Source organism: Eublepharis macularius, chromosome 18 (genome assembly GCF_028583425.1).
Source record: "Eublepharis macularius isolate TG4126 chromosome 18, MPM_Emac_v1.0, whole genome shotgun sequence".
Lineage (NCBI taxonomy): Eukaryota > Metazoa > Chordata > Lepidosauria > Squamata > Eublepharidae > Eublepharis > Eublepharis macularius.
The window spans coordinates 11420978-11442191 of NC_072807.1; the positions used below are offsets into that span (position 1 = coordinate 11420978).

The 21214-nt window shown below is 46.1% G+C and overlaps 1 protein-coding gene across 1 annotated transcript in view; it reads right to left on the reverse strand.

Annotated features, from left to right (window-relative positions):
* The window catches only part of LOC129345353 (alpha-2-macroglobulin-like protein 1), a 95888-nt gene that overhangs the window by 46120 nt on the left and 28554 nt on the right, over positions 1 to 21214 (reverse strand). Inside the window, exons 13-18 of the mRNA XM_055002472.1 lie at positions 9686 to 9919; positions 8383 to 8446; positions 6718 to 6863; positions 4887 to 5033; positions 3340 to 3531; positions 1375 to 1474 (exon numbers count right to left, since the gene is read on the reverse strand). Coding sequence (XP_054858447.1) covers positions 1375 to 1474; positions 3340 to 3531; positions 4887 to 5033; positions 6718 to 6863; positions 8383 to 8446; positions 9686 to 9919 — 883 coding nt within the window. The remainder of the gene's footprint in view (positions 1 to 1374; positions 1475 to 3339; positions 3532 to 4886; positions 5034 to 6717; positions 6864 to 8382; positions 8447 to 9685; positions 9920 to 21214) is intronic.

Consider the following 21214-nt stretch of genomic DNA (forward strand, 5'->3'; position numbering starts at 1 on the left):
TCTCAACTCCCCTCTGTCTGGAGATCAGGGGCGGGGCCACCAGCCATGTGACCATTTTCACCGAGGGCAACCCACTGAGTCCCACCACCTCTTTTCCGAGAAAAAAAGGCCTGGTTGTAAATATTAACATTCAGCAAAAACAGACCTCAGTTAAAAACAACCGACAAAAATTCGTCATCGTAGGCTGTCTGATCCAAAGTAAAAATCCCCTTACCTTTTCAAGCCTTCCATAAAAAGGATTTCCTTCCATTTTTAAAAAATCTGAATTGGCCCATAATGTTAATTTAGCATGAGAAAAGGGGTCAAAGATATTATCATGACATTATTCGCCACAGTTCTCTAACTGCAGAAACTGTAGAAGGAACAAGTTCCATTTTGGCACAAATGCACTCCATTTAAAGAGGGGGACAAAACAAGAAGCTTCCAAAAGAGCCCAAAATAGATAATCCAGCTGGGAAGAGCAGTTCCAATAATTAGTACAAATTAACAAGTACGCCTGATGATATAAACTAAGATCAGGGAAGCCAAATTGTCCATGCAAAGTCTGAGTCTCTCTCTCTACATGAGACGCCTTGGCACATGTTCTTCAAGCACAGGGAGACGCAATATTAGCCAGTGAGCAAAGTTTAAACAGACAGAGCCCGTGGAGATCACTCCTCAGAGATTTGTTAATTTCATCTTCACCTCCCCAAAGGCTCTGTCAATTTCACCTCCCCTTTGGGAGTCGAAGATGAAATTAACAAACCATCTGAAGAGCAATCTCTGCCAGCTCTAGAGCAGTGAAATAGCTATCATCTTGTCTCCCTACACTTGAGTGTCCTCGTATAAGACATCTCATGCAGAGAGACTATGAGCCAAGCTACAAGTGACGCCTGACACAGGTTGGACACTTGTCAGCTTCCCTCAAGTTTTGATGGGAAATGTAGGCATCCTGGTCTTGCAGCTGTAATGGAGAGCCAAGCTGTAAAACCAGGATGTGTATATTTCCCATCAAAACTTGAGGGAAGCTGACAAGTGTCCAACTTGTGTAAGGCGTCACTTGTAGCTTGGCTCTCTGTGTCTCCAGCCAAGATTCAGCAACAGAGAGCCAAGCGACAAGTGACGAATGACACTTGCCTGGCAAATGAACAGACTCGCGTGTATTCCTCCCTGTTCATTTGCCATTCACTTCCTCTTCACCTGATCAAGTGGAGGGCAAGTGGAGGGCAATTGAACAGGGAGGAATACACGCGAGTCTGTTCATTTGCCAGGCAAGTGTCATTCGTCACTTGTCGCTTGGCGCAGAGAATAAAAATTGTCATGGCAGAGACTGCCCCTGACGTGGTCTTCAGGAGGTGTCCAGCCATGAGGGAATCAATTGTCTGTGATTCTCACCTGTCCTTCCCTGCATTCTGAAAACGTGTCTCTCAGCAAATGGCACACAAGACACAGGCTTTTTCACTTTGCAGTTAGTTAAAAGTTTCATATTCAGTTGCTGTAAAACAATTAGAGCAGAAGAAGGAACATCAGCTGTATGTGTGCAGCCAATTTACATTCAAGGAATTCACGCTCTTCTCTCCCATTCCCTTTTCAAAGTTTCCCAGTTGGGGTCTTTTTGGTTCCCTCCCCACCTTTTAAAAAGAAGTCACAACAACACTCGATTCCTACAGCCTACGACAGATCCTAGAAAACAGCAAGATAAAGAGACTGAAAATAATACGTCACAATCTGAATTGCAAATCCATGTAGTTCAACTGTAATTCAATATTTCCTCTTTAGCGGTCTCATCTGGTTTAATCCTATTCCAGTACATAATAAAAGGACTGCAAATGAATGTAAAACCAATTATTCAAAAAAGCTTTTGCATTGAAGGGAGGGGGTCTCAGATTCTGGACTTCACCACTATGTTGACTTAATGTACTATCAGTTGCTTTAAATAGGTGATCCTATGAGCTACCTGTGCTTCATGTTATTTAATGTCAACCCTAGAATGGCTTATGTTCTGTTCCAGCATTTCTTCAACTCTGTATTGGATCCCTGCTAATGCCATGTCTTTGTAAACTTGTGTTATTCACCCTCTGGCATTGTTTGTGGAAATGACCTTTATATTGACTGTATTAATCTCACTCTGTGTAATCCACCCTGAGCCTCAGTGAGAAAGGCAGACTATGAATGACGAATAAATAAATAAAAATATTAATTCGAAATTTCCAAAATTTCCTATATGCATATATTTTCCCATAAACTTGATGAACCACATTCTGAGGAGCCACTACTGTTACCTTGATGTTTGAGCTGCCATCGGTAACCATCTCTCAGCCCCACCCACCTCACAGGGTGATTTTCGTGATGATAAATTGTGATGAGAGCCAGTTTGGTGTAGCGGTTAAGAGCGCAGGACTCTAATCTGGAGAGCTGGGTTTGATTCCCCACTCCTCCACGTGAAGCCAGCTGGGTGTCCTTGGGCTAGTCACGGCTCTCTGGAGCTCTCAGTCCACCCACCTCACAGGGTGTTTGTTGTGGGGATAATAAAAATGACATACTTTTTAAACCGCTCTGAGTGGGTGTTAAGCTGTCCTGAAGGGCGGTATATAAATCGAATGTTGTTGTTGTTGTTATCCAGAGCAGTTAGCCATGTTAGCCTGCAGTAGCAAAATAGTAAAGAGTCCAGTAACACCTTTAAGACTAACCAACTTTATTGTAACATAAGCTTTCGAGAGCCACAGCTCCCTTTATCAGATGCTAACAATGCATCTGATGAAGAGAGCTGTGGTTCTTGAAAGCTGGCGATCCATCTGATAAAGAGAGCTGTGGTTCTTGAAAGCTTATGCTACAATAAAGTTGCTTAGTCTTAAAGGTGCTACTGGACACTTTACTATCAATCACATACAGAGGATTTTTCTCCTAAGTCATCGAAGCAGGCTTTGCATTGCTCAGCTGCTTGGAAGTTCAAATTTTAAACTGGAAAATATTGGGTCAAGCTAGAAGTGACGAATTACACCTGAACGGCAAGTGAACAGACTCACGTGTATTCCTCCCTGTTCACTTGCGCTCCACTCATACTGATCGAGTGGAGCACAAGTGAACAGGGAGGAATACACGTGAGTCTGTTCACTTGCCTTTCAGGTGTAATTCGGCACTTCTAGCTTAGCCCAATATTGCCTCTTCTACAGCAAAACTACTGAATGCTTCAGAATTTTTGGCTGCTTCTTTTTAGTACCATCTTAAGAACAACCTGGACAAGCCCCCAGAAATTCCAGGGCACAGCTCTGGAATCACTGACTGGAACAATGCAGCTAAAAGCCATACAAGGACAACTTGGGACTGGAGACGCCATTTTCGGGAGGAGATGCTACTCACCTTGAACAGGCTATAGACATCAGCCTGGCTTTCGTACCAAGGCCCTATCAAAGTCCGCTTGCGCCTCTGACCAGGGAGCTGGGGGTGCTCCAAAGGCAGACAAGGGTAAGGCTCAAAATCTTCCAAGTGGTAGTCAAATCCTCTTGTGCCAACAGTATCGGTGGATCCGTAGTAGGGAATAGCATCATACACCTGAAAGCAGAGATCATGGTAAGCAGTATGAGGTAAGCAGTCAGGACACATTCATCACTCTTGATCATAGATCCAGAGAAATTAGCTGTGTTAGTCTGTAGTTGCAAAATAGTAAAGAGTCCAGTAGCACCTTGAAGGCTTACCATCTCCATTGTAGCATAAGCTTTCGAGAACCACAGCTCTCTTTGTCAGATGGATCGTCAGAAAGCTTATGCTACAATAAAGTTGGTTAGTCTTAAAGGTGCTACATCACTCTTGACGATATCACTTAAAGGTTTGTAGTCAAGTAAAAAAAGGTGCGGAGTTGATGGTGGAGCTCAGGGCAATCCATCACTCCCCTGCTCCCGTGCCTAGAAAAAGAAGGCAAAATCACACACATTTGAAGAATGTATACAAATGGCTGCATCCAGCTGTTCTTAGAATAGCACTGGATGCAGAATTGTCATTCTTTAATGCAAAGAACATGTTGCCAGCTGTTGTTAGGGTTGCCAACAGGCCTGGAGAAAAACGTCCCCGACTTTTAACAGAGGTTTAAGGGGTGGAAATTGGCCGAGGAAGCTTTTCATAGCACGGCCATAAATAACGTCCTCTATTCTATAAAGTCCCATTAAGCCTCTGTTAAAAGATGGTGGTGTTACAGAGTGCCCTCAAGTCATAGCTGACTTATGGCAACCCCTGGTGGGGTTTTCAAGGCAAGAGACTAACAAAGTTAGTTTGCCAATGCCTGCCTGCGCAATCCTGGTCTTCTTTGGGGCTCTCCCATCCAATTACTAACCAAGGCCAACCATGCTTTGCTTCTGAGATCTGCCAAGAGCAGGATCACCTGGGCTATCCAGGTCAGGGCTGTTTATCCAGTTACACCAGGGGAATTCTGTGCCAATCCAGCCCTCCCAAGGAGATTCCAGATTTTCATACCAAGAACATTTGAAAATCTAATCAAGCCTAAAACTATTATGTCCACAGATGCATGAGCATGTCTTCTTTAACCCATTTAGCTCACTGAGCTGTTTGTAGGTCCTCACCCTCTCTCCTCTTCTCTAAACTGGCTTCCAAAGCAGGGCTTGCTTGCTTTGTTGCCCGATTGCCGGTGCAGCTGCTGAGCTTCAGCATGGCAGGTTTCCCCAGTTTCGTTGTTCCCGTTCCCTGGCAGCAGCCTTCTCCGCTTCCCAGACCACTTTTTCATTTTTCAATTTAATAAATGATGAAGCTCTGTGTACTTTACATTAATTTTGGTACCCCACTGGATTATGGAAGAGTTGACACCCAACTTCTTCCCTTCACAGACTGTTTTTTCCTCTGGATCAAGGAGATGGAAGAATTTATTGGTCCTAGATGGAATGGGTGGGATCCCTCACCTCTTCTGCTGTCAGAGTTATGTCTTTCTTCAGGATGACGCTCTTGTCCAGAGCTTGGAGAGAGCAGAGGGCTCCAGGCGCAGCGTCCACTTGCAGCTTGATCGTTGAATCTGGATAATGTTCTTTCTGAGAGAAGGCCAGCGTCACCTGGGAACAGAGGTGGAGAAGAGTGGAATTTTCAATTGGGAAACCTCCTCTGGCAGGGAATAGTGGCCACACAACATCAGAGGGAGAAGGACAAAGACTGCACACATCCTACCCTGCCCTGGGTGTAGTGGTTAAGAGTGCAGGACTCTAATCTGGAGAACCGGGTTTGATTCCCCACTCCTCCACTTGAAGCCAGCTGGGTGACCTGGGGTCAGTCACAGTTTATAGCTCTCTCAGCCCCACCCACCTCACAGGGTGTTTTGTTGCAGGGATAATAATAACATACTTTGTAAACCACTCTGAGTGGGTGTTCAGTCATCCTGAAGGGCAGTATATAAATCGGTTGTTGTTGTGTTGTTATTGGTTACCGACATGATTTCCTCACGCAGTCTAGATTGAGAATCTCTCTACATCAGTCATTTTACATGGGGACACTCAAGTGAAGGGACACTCAATGTTAGCCGGGAAGCGTAGTTTTAAAAAAAAAAACCAAAGCCAGCGGAAATCACTCCTCAAAGGGATTGTTAATTTCATCTTCACCTCTCAAAGGATATGTTCATTTCACCTCCCCTTGGAGGAGGTGCAAGTGTAGTGCAAGTGAACAAGGAGGAATACACGTGAGTCTGTTCACTTGCCGTTCAAGTGTTACTTGTCACTTGAAGCTTGGCCCCCAGTAATCACTTTCCTGGATACAGAACAAGTCGCAGAGGCAGCAAGACCTTTACAAGGATGCTGGTTAAGAAAGACTACCAGAAAAGGGGGGATCTGTATAGGTGGGAGGCTGCTGTGATTGTGTCTCTTGCCTTTCCTCTAGGGTTGCCAACTCCAGATACTGAAATTCCTGGAGATTTGGGGGGTGCAACCTGGGGCGGGCAGGGTTTGGGAAGAAGAGGGACCTCAGTGTAGTATAATGCCGTACAGTCCACCCTCCACAGCAGGCTTTTTCTCCAGGGGAACAGATCCCTGTAGTTTTCAGACCAGTTGTAATTCCAGGAGATCTGCTTGCAGTTTTGGGGAGCAGACAAAAGATGTCATTTGACATTTTTGGTTATCATCTGGAAACATTCAGAAAGAAAGAGGAAACAGAGTGCATGTGCAAAGGCAACGGACAGCTCCTAAGCATTTGGAAACATTGAGAATTCACAGGATGGATCCCTCAGAGCGCACAGACAGCAGAGGGCCAAGCTACAAGTGACAGATGACACCCGAACGGCAAGTGAACAGACTCACACGTATTCCTCCCTGTTCACTTGCACTCCACTTGCACTCCACTCTATCATGGAGTTCTTCAAAGGGGAGCATGTGCATGAAGTGATCGAGTGGAGGGCAAGTGGAGTGCAAGTGAACAGGGAGGAATGCATGCGAGTCTGTTCACTTGCCATTCAAGTGTCACTTGTAGCTTGGCCCAGAATCACCCACTTCTAAACCCTTTCACTTCAATGAACTTAGAAATGTGTGACTCTGTTTAGGACTGCCCTAACAACCGTTCCTTTCATGCCACTTTCATCTTTGCTTAAGACCTCGTTTTCATTTTTAGTATGTTTGGCCAGATGAGAGAACTGGAGAGGAAATCAGACGCACGCATCATGAGCAGCAGAGGCCCTTCCATCGGCCTGCCTCCATCCAAAGATCAGTGAACACGTGGCCCGTTTGGCATTTGCCCTCCCGAGAGTTATGCACCAACCTGATGCCGGAAACACTTCTCGATTGTGAACACGTCCACATCGGCAGCCACCTCACCATCCTCAAACACGGCATACAGCAGAAGCCTAGCAATAGGTGCCAACTCAATACTTGCGGGCAGAGTGAGAGCGAAGGTGCCTTTCAGTGCTGGATTTGGGGCAGGGGGAGAGAGTCAGAAGAGATGGACAGGATTTAAGTACTTGCTGGGAAATACACACATCTGTGGGTCTTGCTTCCACCAGATCACAATAAAGCAAAGAGTCTCTTGCCTCTGAACAAAGCCCTTGCAGAGGAATTCCCAGAATTATGGGCTGGATCTTTCCACTAGTGAACACGAGGAGAGGACTTCACTGAGATAGGTCTTCCCCACCTAACTCCTCAACAGTCCCCTGGCCCTCAAGTGGCCCATACAGAAAGGCAGGGACCCCCCCCCCCCCAGACCAAATGCCAGGAGACAGTTTGGTGTAGTGCCTAAGAGTGGGAGGACTCTAATCTGGAGAGCCGGGTTTGATTCCCCATTCCTCTGCTTGAAGCCAGCTGGGTGACCAGCTCTCTCAGTGCTCTCTCAGGACCACCCACCGCACAGGGTGATTATTGTGGGGATAATAATACCATACTTCGTAAACTGCTCTGAGTGGGCATTAAGTTGTCCTGAAGGGCGGTATATAAATGTTATTATTATTATTGTCAGCCAGTTTGGTGTAGTGGTTAAGAGCGGCAGGACTCTAATCTGGAGAGCTGGGTTTGATTCCCTACTTTTCTGCTTGAAACCAGCTGGGTGACCTTGGGTCAGTCACAGCTCTCTCAGAGCTCTCTCAGCCTCACCCACCTCACAGGGTGATTGTTGTAAGGATAATAACATAATTTGTAAACCACTGTGAGTGGGCATTAAGTTGTTCTGAAGGGTGGTATATAAATCGAATGTTGTTGTTGTTGTTGCTGCTACTACTACTACTACTCAGGGAAAGAAAGAAGATGGGAGGAATTGGGCAGAAGTAGTTTGGGAAGCTCTGCCTCTGCACGACTCACACCCTCCCAGATGGCAGGCTACAACACTGAGTTTTCGAACTAGTAATTTAGTTCTTCTGAAGAAAAAATTTGGCCCTGTGATATAAGGAGAATTTTAAAAAATAAATATAAATCAACATAGTGATACATTGGGGAGTTGTGGTAGATGGAACATAAACAATTCATAAGAGAGTGCCAAGCATGGAAAAATAAAAATATGGGAAAGCATATTCTACAAAGTATTTTATTAGGTATTGTGTTGAGGAGAGAAGACAAAAAATTAAAAGATTAGTAGGTCAAGTATGAGAAGAAATAAAGGGTTCAATACGCCCTGCTCCTTCTGGCTGATTAATGGTGGCTCCTTGGCCTTTTTGGAGATGCGTTAACTGAGTAAGTTAAAAGCTTGAAAAGAAAATTGTCTTCTAAAGTCAGTGGGCAGAAAACCTGTGGGTTATGGCTTTACTCTTTTTATGATTACTACTGTATTCTGTGTTTATTGGAAGCTAGTTTGAGGTGCTAGGCCAAATCCAAAGGTAAAAATCAAATATCAAAATAGACAGCTCAGGCCTACCACACTAGACTAGCCTGGCCTGATCTCCTGATGAAGCCCCCCCCCGTGCCCCCCCCTCCGATGAAACATCATAAATCTCATACTTACTTTCATCCTGGCCAATCGGCACCTGTTTCTGCCCACTCAAAACAATATTTCCTCTTGACACCACCTGTAAGAAGATGATATATGAAGTATGGAAAACTGGACGCCCTCTCCCCATAACCCACTTCAGAAAATCAAAAGCTAAAAAGGTCCCTTCTTACACGCCCAGGGTAATGCCGATTGCCTCTTTGGGGTCAGGACGCATTTTTCTCCAGGCCACTTTGGCTAGGGATCCTGACAGGGGCCATTTCCACATGGCTTACTTTCTTCTGAAAATTTCTGAAAAACAGCGTCTTCTCTTCCATGATAACGGCATCTTCTCACGCGATTTCTCACGATGACAGCGTCTTTCTGGTGTGATTTCGTGCGCAAAGATGCTGGGTTTTGGAAGAAAGTAAGCCGTGTGGAAACGGACAGTGTTTTGCCATCTTCAGGGCTTGGAGCAGGGGGACGCTGGAGGGGAGGGGGAGGGAGGAGGTTGGGAACTTCCTGCCTCGTGCAGGGGGTTGGACTAGGTGAGCCTATGATTCTATGAGTCTATGAAAGAGAAAAGTTTGCAATTTTGCACAAATCTCCCGGATAACAGCGTCTTCCTCGTGCGATTTCACGTGAGAAGACGCCGTCTTCTGGGTCTTTCACACGATGTTCCGCAGGCAGGTAAGACGTGTGGAAATGGCCAGGGAGAAGACAGTCATGGAGTTTGCTACAGGAGGCCAATAGCTAAGCAGAGAACCCACATTTGGAAATTCCTGGATTTTCTGTCATTTTAGGACAAGATGTAGCAAAACCACATGAAACGGCCCAGTCGGTTGCTGTTGAGATTTTCACATTTGCAAATACTTGTTTGCCTTATTCACACTTTTAGTTGTTTCAGTGCAATGCCGTTTTTCTGTTGTCTGCTCAAAGCAGTTTCCTATCTTCAGGCAGTACCATGAACTTCAAATCCAGCAACACTAGGATATCAGACAACTGGCCCCACAGATCAGTTTCCACGGGCCCCTTTAAACCAGTTCAGCCTCGCCATTTCCCTCTAAACATTGCCAAAGAAGACACCTCCTGCACTTCTCTAGACCGCCTGTTCCAAAGGACCAGAGCTGCCCCTGAAACGTCCCTAACCACTGCCCAGGCCCACAAAAACAACCTGATCTTTGAGTTGGACTTGAGAAATATGGGAGGTGGGCAGAGGGAATCTTTCTCTTGGAGGCAGCGGGGGCTCTCAGTGGCCATGTTTCTCTCTATACGCCCTTCATTCTCATGGTGCTCCGAAGATCCCCACCCCACTTTCCACAAACCATTAGATTCTCACCAAGTAATAGAAATCCACGTGATCAGCGTTCGGCCCCAGCTCTTTTCGGTCGAGGATGTAATCTACCAGCACTTCCTGATCCTTTCCACAGGGCAGCTCTTCTTCCACATGCTGGATCTCAAGGAAGCTGTTACTCTCTGAGTAGAAAGGCTTCAGCCACGTGAAAGCTTCTTTCCGTACTATCTCAAGGTCACCAGCATCCTCGGCACTTACATTCACGATGGAGGATCTGCCCTGCAAAGCAGACAGACAGAGCAGAGGTCACGAAGCGTAGAAGTGGAAGGGGCCTCACAGACCATCAAGGCCAACCCCCTGCTCAAGGCAGGAACAGCCTAAACCATCTCTGGCACATACTTATCTAGCCTCTCCTTGAAGACTGCCAGTGAGGGGGAACCCACCATTTCCTTAAGCAGCCGATTCCACTGCTGGATTACTTTTAATGCGAAGAAGTTTTTCTAATGTCCCGCTGGTACTGTAGTTTAAATACTTAAAGAGAGCAATCATGTCTCCCCTCAGCCTCCTCTTCTCCAGACTGAATGTTCCCAGGTCCCTCAGTCTTTCCTCAAAGGGCTTGGTCTCCAGGCCCCTGATCATCTTGGTTGCTCTCCTCTGCACCCATTCGAATTTGTCCACAATCTTTTTGAAGGGGGGCCTCCAGAACTGCACACAATACTCCCCATGGGGCCTGCCCAGCGCAGTATATAGTGGGGCAATTACACCCTGTGATTTGGATGTTATGCCTTTGTTGATAGAGCCCAAGATTGCATTTGCCTTTTTTGTTGCTGCATCACACTGACTGCTCATATTTAGCTTCCCATCCACCTGTACCCCATGATCTTGTTCACACATGTTGCTATCCAGAAGTGTATCCCCCATCCAGTACACATGCTTTGCATTTTTGTTACCCAATGGGACAAGGGTTTTGGCAGTGATATGTAGTCTGTACTTCAGTGGGTCAACTGCACAGCTTAGAAGAAATAGCTTCTTCTTAATTACTGTTTTCACGACCAAAGTCACCAACAGCGACATAGAAGAAACTGGAAAGTTCACCCTGACCTATCAGTGGTGAGTGGATGATGACAAGTAGAGACAATAAGCAAGGAGAGTTTTTCAAGAGATCATGGAAAGGCTTCACCGCAGAAGTTCTGGTTAAATGTCCTAGGAAGGGTGTGCAAATGGGAATGTGCATGTGACGACAGAAAAATACAAAACTGAAACCACACGTGAGAACTGAATTTTTAAAAAAATTGCTTCCCAAAGCCCAAGATGGCTTACAATAAGGCCAAAGTCCCCCATGCCAATGAAAAAAGTCACAAAAACATCGAACACTTAAAAGAGGTGAACAACAATTTTTTTTAAAAATCCATCAGGAGAACACTGAAAAAGAGCATCAAAGACCTTGTGGAAGATACACAATAAGGATGCCTTTCCGACTGCCCTGTGCCCTGGGCTTTTTTTCTGGGAAAAGAGGTACTCAGTGGGTTGCCAGCAGAGGGGCTTGGCGGGAGGTAGTGCCCCTGGTACCACATGCACATGCGCAAAATGCGTGCACGCTCCCAGGACTGCACAATGACATCACTTTGGGTGAGCTGGAACAAGGGGGGAGTTTTTTAAAGTTTAAATCACCTTCGGTGAAAATGGTCATATGGCTGGTGGCCCCACCCCCTGATCTCCCCCTGATCTCTGTCTGGAGATCAGGGGGCGGGGCCACCAGTCATGTGACCATTTTCAAGAGGTGCCGGAACGCCATTCCACTGCATTTCAGCTGAAAAAAAGCCCTGTTTATGCCACAATGAAGGAGCCACAAATAGAAAAGACCTACAAATGGTCACCAAGCCACATGGTGAGTGGGGAATGCTGTAAAGAGCGCACTGGGAGCATGCGGTAATGCAGTGGGGGCTGCCCTTCAGATGTGTAGGTCCCAAGCTGAGAAGGGCTTTCAAGGTAAGAACCAGTACCCAGGTTGAAGCTTCTGTTATTGGCAAGGGCGGCCCCGCACAGAGAGCGTTGCAGTAATCCAGCATCAATGAGGCAGAAGAATGGCTCAGAGCACTCTTATCTACTCCTTTGAAGTTCATTTTGCTGATAAAAAGAAGATCTCCCAAGCTCTGAACAGGACTGCTAACATGACCTAGAATAGGCCTTATTTTGTGGACCTAGGCAGATCATGAGAGGGAGGGCAGGAAAGGTTACATCAGTGCTTAGTTCTCGTGGCCACCTTATATGCCCATGGCAAGGCCAACCGTCACCTTGGGGTCAGGCAGCAATTTTCTCCAACCTACAATTTATCGTTAAAAGTAGGGATGTGCGTTTCGGCATTCAGAATGCCGAAAGAATGCCGAAACAAAAGTGTTTCGGCTTCTTTCAGGGAATGCCGAAACGTTTCGGGGAATCCCGAAACGTTTCGGGTAGCCGAAAGAAAAAAGCCGAAACGTTTCGGGATTCTTTCGTCTTTCATTCGGCTTTTCAATGGGAAAATGCCTCCGTCTTCCCGGACGTCTGGGGGAGGCATCTTCCCACCGAATAAGCCCAAAATTGGTGGGGACCTTCCTCTAACCCTTCTCTAACAACCACCCAAGTTTCAGACAGATTGGACTTTGGGGGGCCATGTTATGGCCCCCCAAAGCAGGTCCCCCCATCCTCCCATAAAGGAGCATCTTCTTCATTATTTCCTATGGGGAAAAAATGAAGAAGCAGGCTTCCTTTGCCAGGGGTGGCATTTTGCATGCAAAATGCCCCCTTACCCTCAGGGGCCCTTCTCCCACCCCTCCTCCCACCCCCCACCAAGGCTCAGCCTGCTCCCACTTGGGGGGGCCATTTCATGGCCTCCCCAAGTAGGTGCTCTAATCTCTACCACTGACAGCTGGGGGAGGCTTGTGTTGCCAGGGGTGGCATTTTGCATGCAAAATGCCCCCCAACCCTCTGGGGCCCTTCTCCCACCCCTCCTCCCACCCCACACCAAGGCTCAGACTGCTCCCACTTGGGGGGGCCATTTCATGGCCTCCCCAAGTAGGTCCTCTCAGCCCCTAAATTCCACCCCTTACAGCTCCACACAAACCCAATTCCCCCCAGCTGCCACACACAGACCCAAATCCCCACATTAGCCCCTCACAGACCCAAATCCACCCCCACCTGCCCCACACCCATAACCCCAGGAACAGGCTGGCAAAGGCCAGCCCTCTCCCTTTGTTCCCTATGCTGGGAACTTCTAAACTCTCTTTCCCTGGGCAATTCTGCACAGCCCAGGGGTGCCACAATGGTGGGCACACTTCTGAGTGCCAGCTGGTCCCTGTGAAAGAGCACCTGAACCACAGACACCCTCCCTCAAATTCCCCCACCACCTACAGAGATGGCTGGCCAGCCAGCCCCATTGTTCCCTATGATGGGAACCAACTGCACAACAAAGAATAAAACAAGAACAACACAAAATAAAGTTTTTAAAAAATTATTTTCTCCCTTCCAAAGTACAAGTAGGCAAAGCATTATGACACATAACACCAGCAGTCCCCCACACAGAAAAATAACACAACTCACTTAACATCAGAGAATCACAAAGCACGATTCCTGTCAAAAACACTTTATTTCTTGAACAGCTTTAGGCTACACAGCAGGGGGGGAACACCAAAGGGCATGGCAGCAGTATCTTACACAAAAATAACACAACTCACTTAACATCAGAGAATCACAAAAGCACAATTCCTGTCAAAAACACTTTATTTCTTGAACAGCTTTAGGCTACACAGCAGGGGGGGGGGACACCAAAGGGCATGGAAGCAGTATCTTACACAAAAATAACACAACTCACTTCACATTAAAGAATCACCCCAAAAAATTGCTGTCAAAAGCACTTTATTTCTGTAACTGCTTTAGGTTACACAGTAGGAAGGCACCACAGAGCAGGAAAGCAGTGTACTACACAAAAATAACACAACTCACTTCACATCAGAGAATCACACAAACACAATTGCTGTCAAAAACGGTGAAGTGGGTTGTATTATTTTTTGTAGTACATTGCTATCATGCCCTTTTGTGCCCTCCTACTGTGTAACCTAAAGCTGTTCAAGAAATAAAGTGTTTTTGCCAGGAATTGTGTTTTTGTGATTCTCTGATGTTAAGTGAGTTGTGTTATTTTTGTGTAAGATACTGCTTCCATGCCCTTTGGTGTTCCCCCCCTGCTGTGTAACCTAAAGCTGTTCAAGAAATAAAGTGTTTTTGCCAGGAATTGTGTTTTTGTGATTCTCTGATGTTAAGTGAGTTGTGTTATTTTTGTGTAAGATACTGCTTCCATGCCCTTTGGTGTCCCCCCCCTGCTGTGTAGCCTAAAGCTGTTCAAGAAATAAAGTGTTTTTGTCAGGAATTGTGCTTTTGTGATTCTCTGATGTTAAGTGAGTTGTGTTATTTTTGTGTAAGATACTGCTGCCAAGCCCTTTGGTGTTCCCCCCTGCTGTGTAACCTAAAGCTGTTCAAGAAATAAAGTGTTTTTGACAGGAATCGTGCTTTGTGATTCTCTGATGTTAAGTGAGTTGTGTTATTTTTCTGTGTGGGGGACTGCTGGTGTAATGTGTCATAATGCTTTGCCTACTTGTACTTTGGAAGGGAGAAAATAATTTTTTAAAAACTTTATTTTGTGTTGTTCTTGTTTTATTCTTTGTTGTGCAGTTGGTTCCCATCATAGGGAACAATGGGGCTGGCTGGCCAGCTATCTCTGTAGGTGGTGGGGGAATTTGAGGGAGGGTGTCTGTGGTTCAGGTGTTCTTTCACAGGGACCAGCTGGCACTCAGAAGTGTGCCCACCATTGTGGCACCCCTGGGCTGTGCAGAATTGCCCAGGGAAAGAGAGTTTAGAAGTTCCCAGCATAGGGAACAAAGGGAGAGGGCTGGCCTTTGCCAGCCTGTTCCTGGGGTTATGGGTGTGGGGCAGGTGGGGGTGGATTTGGGTCTGTGAGGGGCTAATGTGGGGATTTGGGTCTGTGTGCGGCAGCTGGGGGGGAATTGGGTTTGTGTGGGGCTGTAAGGGGTGGACTTTAGGGGCTGAGAGGACCTACTTGGGGAGGCCATGAAATGGCCCCCCCAAGTGGGAGCAGTCTGAGCCTTGGTGTGGGGTGGGAGGAAGGGTGGGAGAAGGGCCCCAGAGGGCTGGGGGGCATTTTGCATGCAAAATGCCACCCCTGGCAACACAAGCCTCCCCCAGCTGTCAGTGGTAGAGATTAGAGCACCTACTTGGGGAGGCCATGAAATGGCCCCCCCAAGTGGGAGCAGGCTGAGCCTTGGTGGGGGGTGGGAGGAGGGGTGGGAGAAGGGCCCCAGAGGGTTGGGGGGCATTTTGCATGCAAAATGCCACCCCTGGCAACACAAGCCTCCCCCAGCTGTCAGTGGTAGAGATTAGAGCACCTACTTGGGGAGGCCATGAAATGGCCCCCCCAAGTGGGAGCAGGCTGAGCCTTGGTGGGGGGTGGGAGGAGGGGTGGGAGAAGGGCCCCTGAGGGTAAGGGGGCATTTTGCATGCAAAATGCCACCCCTGGCAAAGGAAGCCTGCTTCTTCATTTTTTCCCCATAGGAAATAATGAAGAAGATGCTCCTTTATGGGAGGATGGGGGGACCTGCTTTGGGGGGCCATAACATGGCCCCCCAAAGTCCAATCTGTCTGAAACTTGGGTGGTTGTTAGAGAAGGGTTAGAGGAAGGTCCCCACCAATTTTGGGCTTATTCGGTGGGAAAATGCCTCCTCCAGGCGTCCTGGAAGACGGAGGCATTTTCCCATAGAAAAAAGCCGAAAGAATGCCGAAATAATGCCGAAAGAATCCCGAATCCCGAATCCCGAAAGAGATTCTTGTTTCGGCTTTCAGCTTTAACGATAGAGAATTTTCTTTCGGCTTTCTACTTTCGGCTATAGCCGAAAATTTTTGGCTTGCACACCCCTAGTTAAAAGTCCATCATAGACTGTCTCACAACATCCAATAACAGAACTGATATTCAAAGGCACTCATTTATACTCACTATTTCCATTCCAACATGGTCTTAAGACGTGAAAGAAAACATCCAAATACAGAAGCAGTATAAAGTGCATTCAAAGGTAACAGGGAGGTCATATCTAAGTTAATAAATACTCTAATCAAGAGAGGATCCCATCCCCCTCCCCACAAATCATTCATCACATCATTTCATTGGGTTCTGGTCCTGAAAAGACCACCAACTATATGGAATCTATTTCCTAAAAAATCAAATTCAGGATGGTCTCCTCATAATTGTTATTGCACATAATCCCCAAAATACATTAATCAAAGAGCCCCACCACTCTGCGTATTTTTCAAAAGCCAATGAAACAAATCAAATCTCAATTCCGAGATAAGGGAGCTACAAAAACTCCCTCAATTGACCAATCTATTCATATCCTACAATAGGCGACAGGAGTGGGGATGGGAAGGTAGGGGAGGGAACAAGGGGGGAAGGGGAAAGGAGAAGGGGGGTAGAGTAAGAGAAATCAATAATAAGGAGAAGGAAAGTTCTGAATGGAGGATGGTACTAGCTGTCACTGGAGACCCGTCCTTTCCTATTTGAATCATCCCGGGGATCACAAAAAGGCTGAGTAGTCTACCTCGGTGTTTAAGCCCTGTGGAGCCATGGTGTTTAATCTAAAAATCCATCTGGTCTCTGCCTGTAAAAGGCGACGTTTATTCACTCCAGGTTTGGATAACACCTCCAGTATGGAGAACTTAAAGGTTTTATCCCTGCCATGCGTCCGCCACAAATGCTGGTGAAGTGTTGTCATTTCGCTATAATTTTTAACCCGTGACACGTGTTCCTGAATTCGCTGACGGATCGGCCGGGTAGTACAACCTACATATAGGAGGGGACAGTCGCATTGAAGGAGGTATACTACATTATCAGTATTGCAGGTAGAGAACCCTTTAGACTTCACCGGTTGGATGGGCGATGGATAATTGATATCCTTAAGATCGCAGGACAGGGCGCACACACTACAGTGCCCGCAGGGGAAATGCCCCCGCGGTAACGAGTTCTCTTTAAGAGGTGTTTTAAGATCGGATTGAACTAACATATCCTTTAGATTCCTGGTGCGGCGAAACCCTATCCTCGGTAAATTTTCACATCCCGGGATTTGTAAAAGGATGTGCCAATTCTTCCTAATGATATTAGCAATTGGGCCAGACAGAGGAGAATAATCAATAGCCCAAGAGATACCCGTAGTTGCAGGATCCTTCTGTCTATACGTGAGCAATTGGGGTCGGGTTAATTCACCGGTCTTTTTCAAGGCACGGGAGATCACCCAATCAGGATATCCCCGTGCTCTAAATGCCTTCCCCATCCTATCTGCCTCTTTACAATAATCAAAGTGGAATGACGCATTCCTCTTAATGCGCATAAACTGTCCCACTGGGATGCTTTTCTTTAAGACGGGGCGGTGGTGAGAAGTGTACTGTAAGTAAGCCGACCTGTCAGTCGGCTTCCGGAATGGTTTAACCCCTAAAGAGGTAGCCGACCGCTTAAAGACAACTACGTCCAAAAAAGGCACACTCTCCAAACTACCATGGGATGTGAACCGTATATTAGAATCTATGCTGTTAAGCCAATTCACAAACCCTTCAGCCATCGATGCATCCCTAATTATGCAGAAAACATCATCAATGAATCTTCTTATGCAAACTAATTGTTTGAAAAAAGGGTTATTCTCCGCATTATATACATATTTTTCCTCCAATGCGGCCATGAAGAGGATCGCAATACTGGGGGCCGCAGGGCATCCCATTGCAACCCCCTTTACCTGATAGAAGAATTGGGATTCAAATCTGAAATAATTTTTCTCCATAATAAGATCCACAAGATCCAAAAGAAAAGCAGTGGGGGGGGCTTTCAATGATCTTTTTTCCAAAAAGTGCTCAATAACCACTCTAGCTTCACTGTGAGGGATTGAGGTGTACAGTGACTGCACATCAAGGGTAAGCAAATATGCCCCCGCAGGGATCTCCATATCCTCCACTAGTCTAATGAAATCCGTGGTGTCCTTAATAAACGATCTGACCTCCAACACAAAGGGCTGCAAGATATTATCCAAATAAATAGCCAATGGTTCCAGGATGGAACTACATGCGGAAACGATTGGGCGGCCCGGGGGGGGTCGGTCAGGTTTATGAATTTTAGGTAAGCAGTAAAATACAGGAACCCGAGGATCCTGATTGTACAGGGCATGATGTAAGGGAAGACCGATCAGGTTGTCCGCGAGTGCGTTATCTATAACAATCTTGATAACACGCTGAATCTCTAAGGTAGGGTCGTGATCAATAGGAAGATAATAATTACGATCCCCCAATTGCCTTAATACTTCCTGTCGGTAGTCCTCGCGATTCATGAGTACAATACCCCCTCCTTTATCTGCCGGTTTGATGACTACGTTGTCATCCTCCTGTAAAGACTGTAAAGCTATTCTTTCTAATCTGGTCAAATTTTGCCATTTATTTCTAGGCTGGCCCTCCAGTAATTCCACCTCTTTGAGTACCAGCTGCCGATTCAACTACTGAACTACAGGTTTTGAATAAAGGATTAGGCTTCGTCCCCTCCCCCAAGTACAATGCCCTTAATACTCGTGTAGACTTGTATAAGCTATTTCGTCAACTAAAATTTAAAAAGTTTTTTGGAAACACCAGTGTGCCTCCCGTGGTCCCTGGTTTGAGGAGTAAATCTACCTTTATGCCCTCGGTCTCAGACATCCAGCTGGAGACCTTTGAAAAGCTGGTACTCAAAGAGGTGGAATTACTGGAGGGCCAGCCTAGAAATAAATGGCAAAATTTGACCAGATTAGAAAGAATAGCTTTACAGTCTTTACAGGAGGATGACAACGTAGTCATCAAACCGGCAGATAAAGGAGGGGGTATTGTACTCATGAATCGCGAGGACTACCGACAGGAAGTATTAAGGCAATTGGGGGATCGTAATTATTATCTTCCTATTGATCACGACCCTACCTTAGAGATTCAGCGTGTTATCAAGATTGTTATAGATAACGCACTCGCGGACAACCTGATCGGTCTTCCCTTACATCATGCCCTGTACAATCAGGATCCTCGGGTTCCTGTATTTTACTGCTTACCTAAAATTCATAAACCTGACCGACCCCCCCCCCGGGCCGCCCAATCGTTTCCGCATGTAGTTCCATCCTGGAACCATTGGCTATTTATTTGGATAATATCTTGCAGCCCTTTGTGTTGGAGGTCAGATCGTTTATTAAGGACACCACGGATTTCATTAGACTAGTGGAGGATATGGAGATCCCTGCGGGGGCATATTTGCTTACCCTTGATGTGCAGTCACTGTACACCTCAATCCCTCACAGTGAAGCTAGAGTGGTTATTGAGCACTTTTTGGAAAAAAGATCATTGAAAGCCCCCCCCACTGCTTTTCTTTTGGATCTTGTGGATCTTATTATGGAGAAAAATTATTTCAGATTTGAATCCCAATTCTTCTATCAGGTAAAGGGGGTTGCAATGGGATGCCCTGCGGCCCCCAGTATTGCGATCCTCTTCATGGCCGCATTGGAGGAAAAATATGTATATAATGCGGAGAATAACCCTTTTTTCAAACAATTAGTTTGCATAAGAAGATTCATTGATGATGTTTTCTGCATAATTAGGGATGCATCGATGGCTGAAGGGTTTGTGAATTGGCTTAACAGCATAGATTCTAATATACGGTTCACATCCCATGGTAGTTTGGAGAGTGTGCCTTTTTTGGACGTAGTTGTCTTTAAGCGGTCGGCTACCTCTTTAGGGGTTAAACCATTCCGGAAGCCGACTGACAGGTCGGCTTACTTACAGTACACTTCTCACCACCGCCCCGTCTTAAAGAAAAGCATCCCAGTGGGACAGTTTATGCGCATTAAGAGGAATGCGTCATTCCACTTTGATTATTGTAAAGAGGCAGATAGGATGGGGAAGGCATTTAGAGCACGGGGATATCCTGATTGGGTGATCTCCCGTGCCTTGAAAAAGACCGGTGAATTAACCCGACCCCAATTGCTCACGTATAGACAGAAGGATCCTGCAACTACGGGTATCTCTTGGGCTATTGATTATTCTCCTCTGTCTGGCCCAATTGCTAATATCATTAGGAAGAATTGGCACATCCTTTTACAAATCCCGGGATGTGAAAATTTACCGAGGATAGGGTTTCGCCGCACCAGGAATCTAAAGGATATGTTAGTTCAATCCGATCTTAAAACACCTCTTAAAGAGAACTCGTTACCGCGGGGGCATTTCCCCTGCGGGCACTGTAGTGTGTGCGCCCTGTCCTGCGATCTTAAGGATATCAATTATCCATCGCCCATCCAACCGGTGAAGTCTAAAGGGTTCTCTACCTGCAATACTGATAATGTAGTATACCTCCTTCAATGCGACTGTCCCCTCCTATATGTAGGTTGTACTACCCGGCCGATCCGTCAGCGAATTCAGGAACACGTGTCACGGGTTAAAAATTATAGCGAAATGACAACACTTCACCAGCATTTGTGGCGGACGCATGGCAGGGATAAAACCTTTAAGTTCTCCATACTGGAGGTGTTATCCAAACCTGGAGTGAATAAACGTCGCCTTTTACAGGCAGAGACCAGATGGATTTTTAGATTAAACACCATGGCTCCACAGGGCTTAAACACCGAGGTAGACTACTCAGCCTTTTTGTGATCCCCGGGATGATTCAAATAGGAAAGGACGGGTCTCCAGTGACAGCTAGTACCATCCTCCATTCAGAACTTTCCTTCTCCTTATTATTGATTTCTCTTACTCTACCCCCCTTCTCCTTTCCCCTTCCCCCCTTGTTCCCTCCCCTACCTTCCCATCCCCACTCCTGTCGCCTATTGTAGGATATGAATAGATTGGTCAATTGAGGGAGTTTTTGTAGCTCCCTTATCTCGGAATTGAGATTTGATTTGTTTCATTGGCTTTTGAAAAATACGCAGAGTGGTGGGGCTCTTTGATTAATGTATTTTGGGGATTATGTGCAATAACAATTATGAGGAGACCATCCTGAATTTGATTTTTTAGGAAATAGATTCCATATAGTTGGTGGTCTTTTCAGGACCAGAACCCAATGAAATGATGTGATGAATGATTTGTGGGGAGGGGGATGGGATCCTCTCTTGATTAGAGTATTTATTAACTTAGATATGACCTCCCTGTTACCTTTGAATGCACTTTATACTGCTTCTGTATTTGGATGTTTTCTTTCACGTCTTAAGACCATGTTGGAATGGAAATAGTGAGTATAAATGAGTGCCTTTGAATATCAGTTCTGTTATTGGATGTTGTGAGACAGTCTATGATGGACTTTTAACGATAAATTGTAGGTTGGTGGCCTGATGAAGGATTTGTCTTGAAACGAGCCAAATAGGATTGGACCGGTAAGCTCGTTGCCACTCAGCGTTCTTCGTTGTTTCCAAACGGCTTCTACGGATTTCGGGATGAAATAATACGAACTGACAGCGACGTGATCATTAAAACTACTTACCTGTTGAATACTTGAAG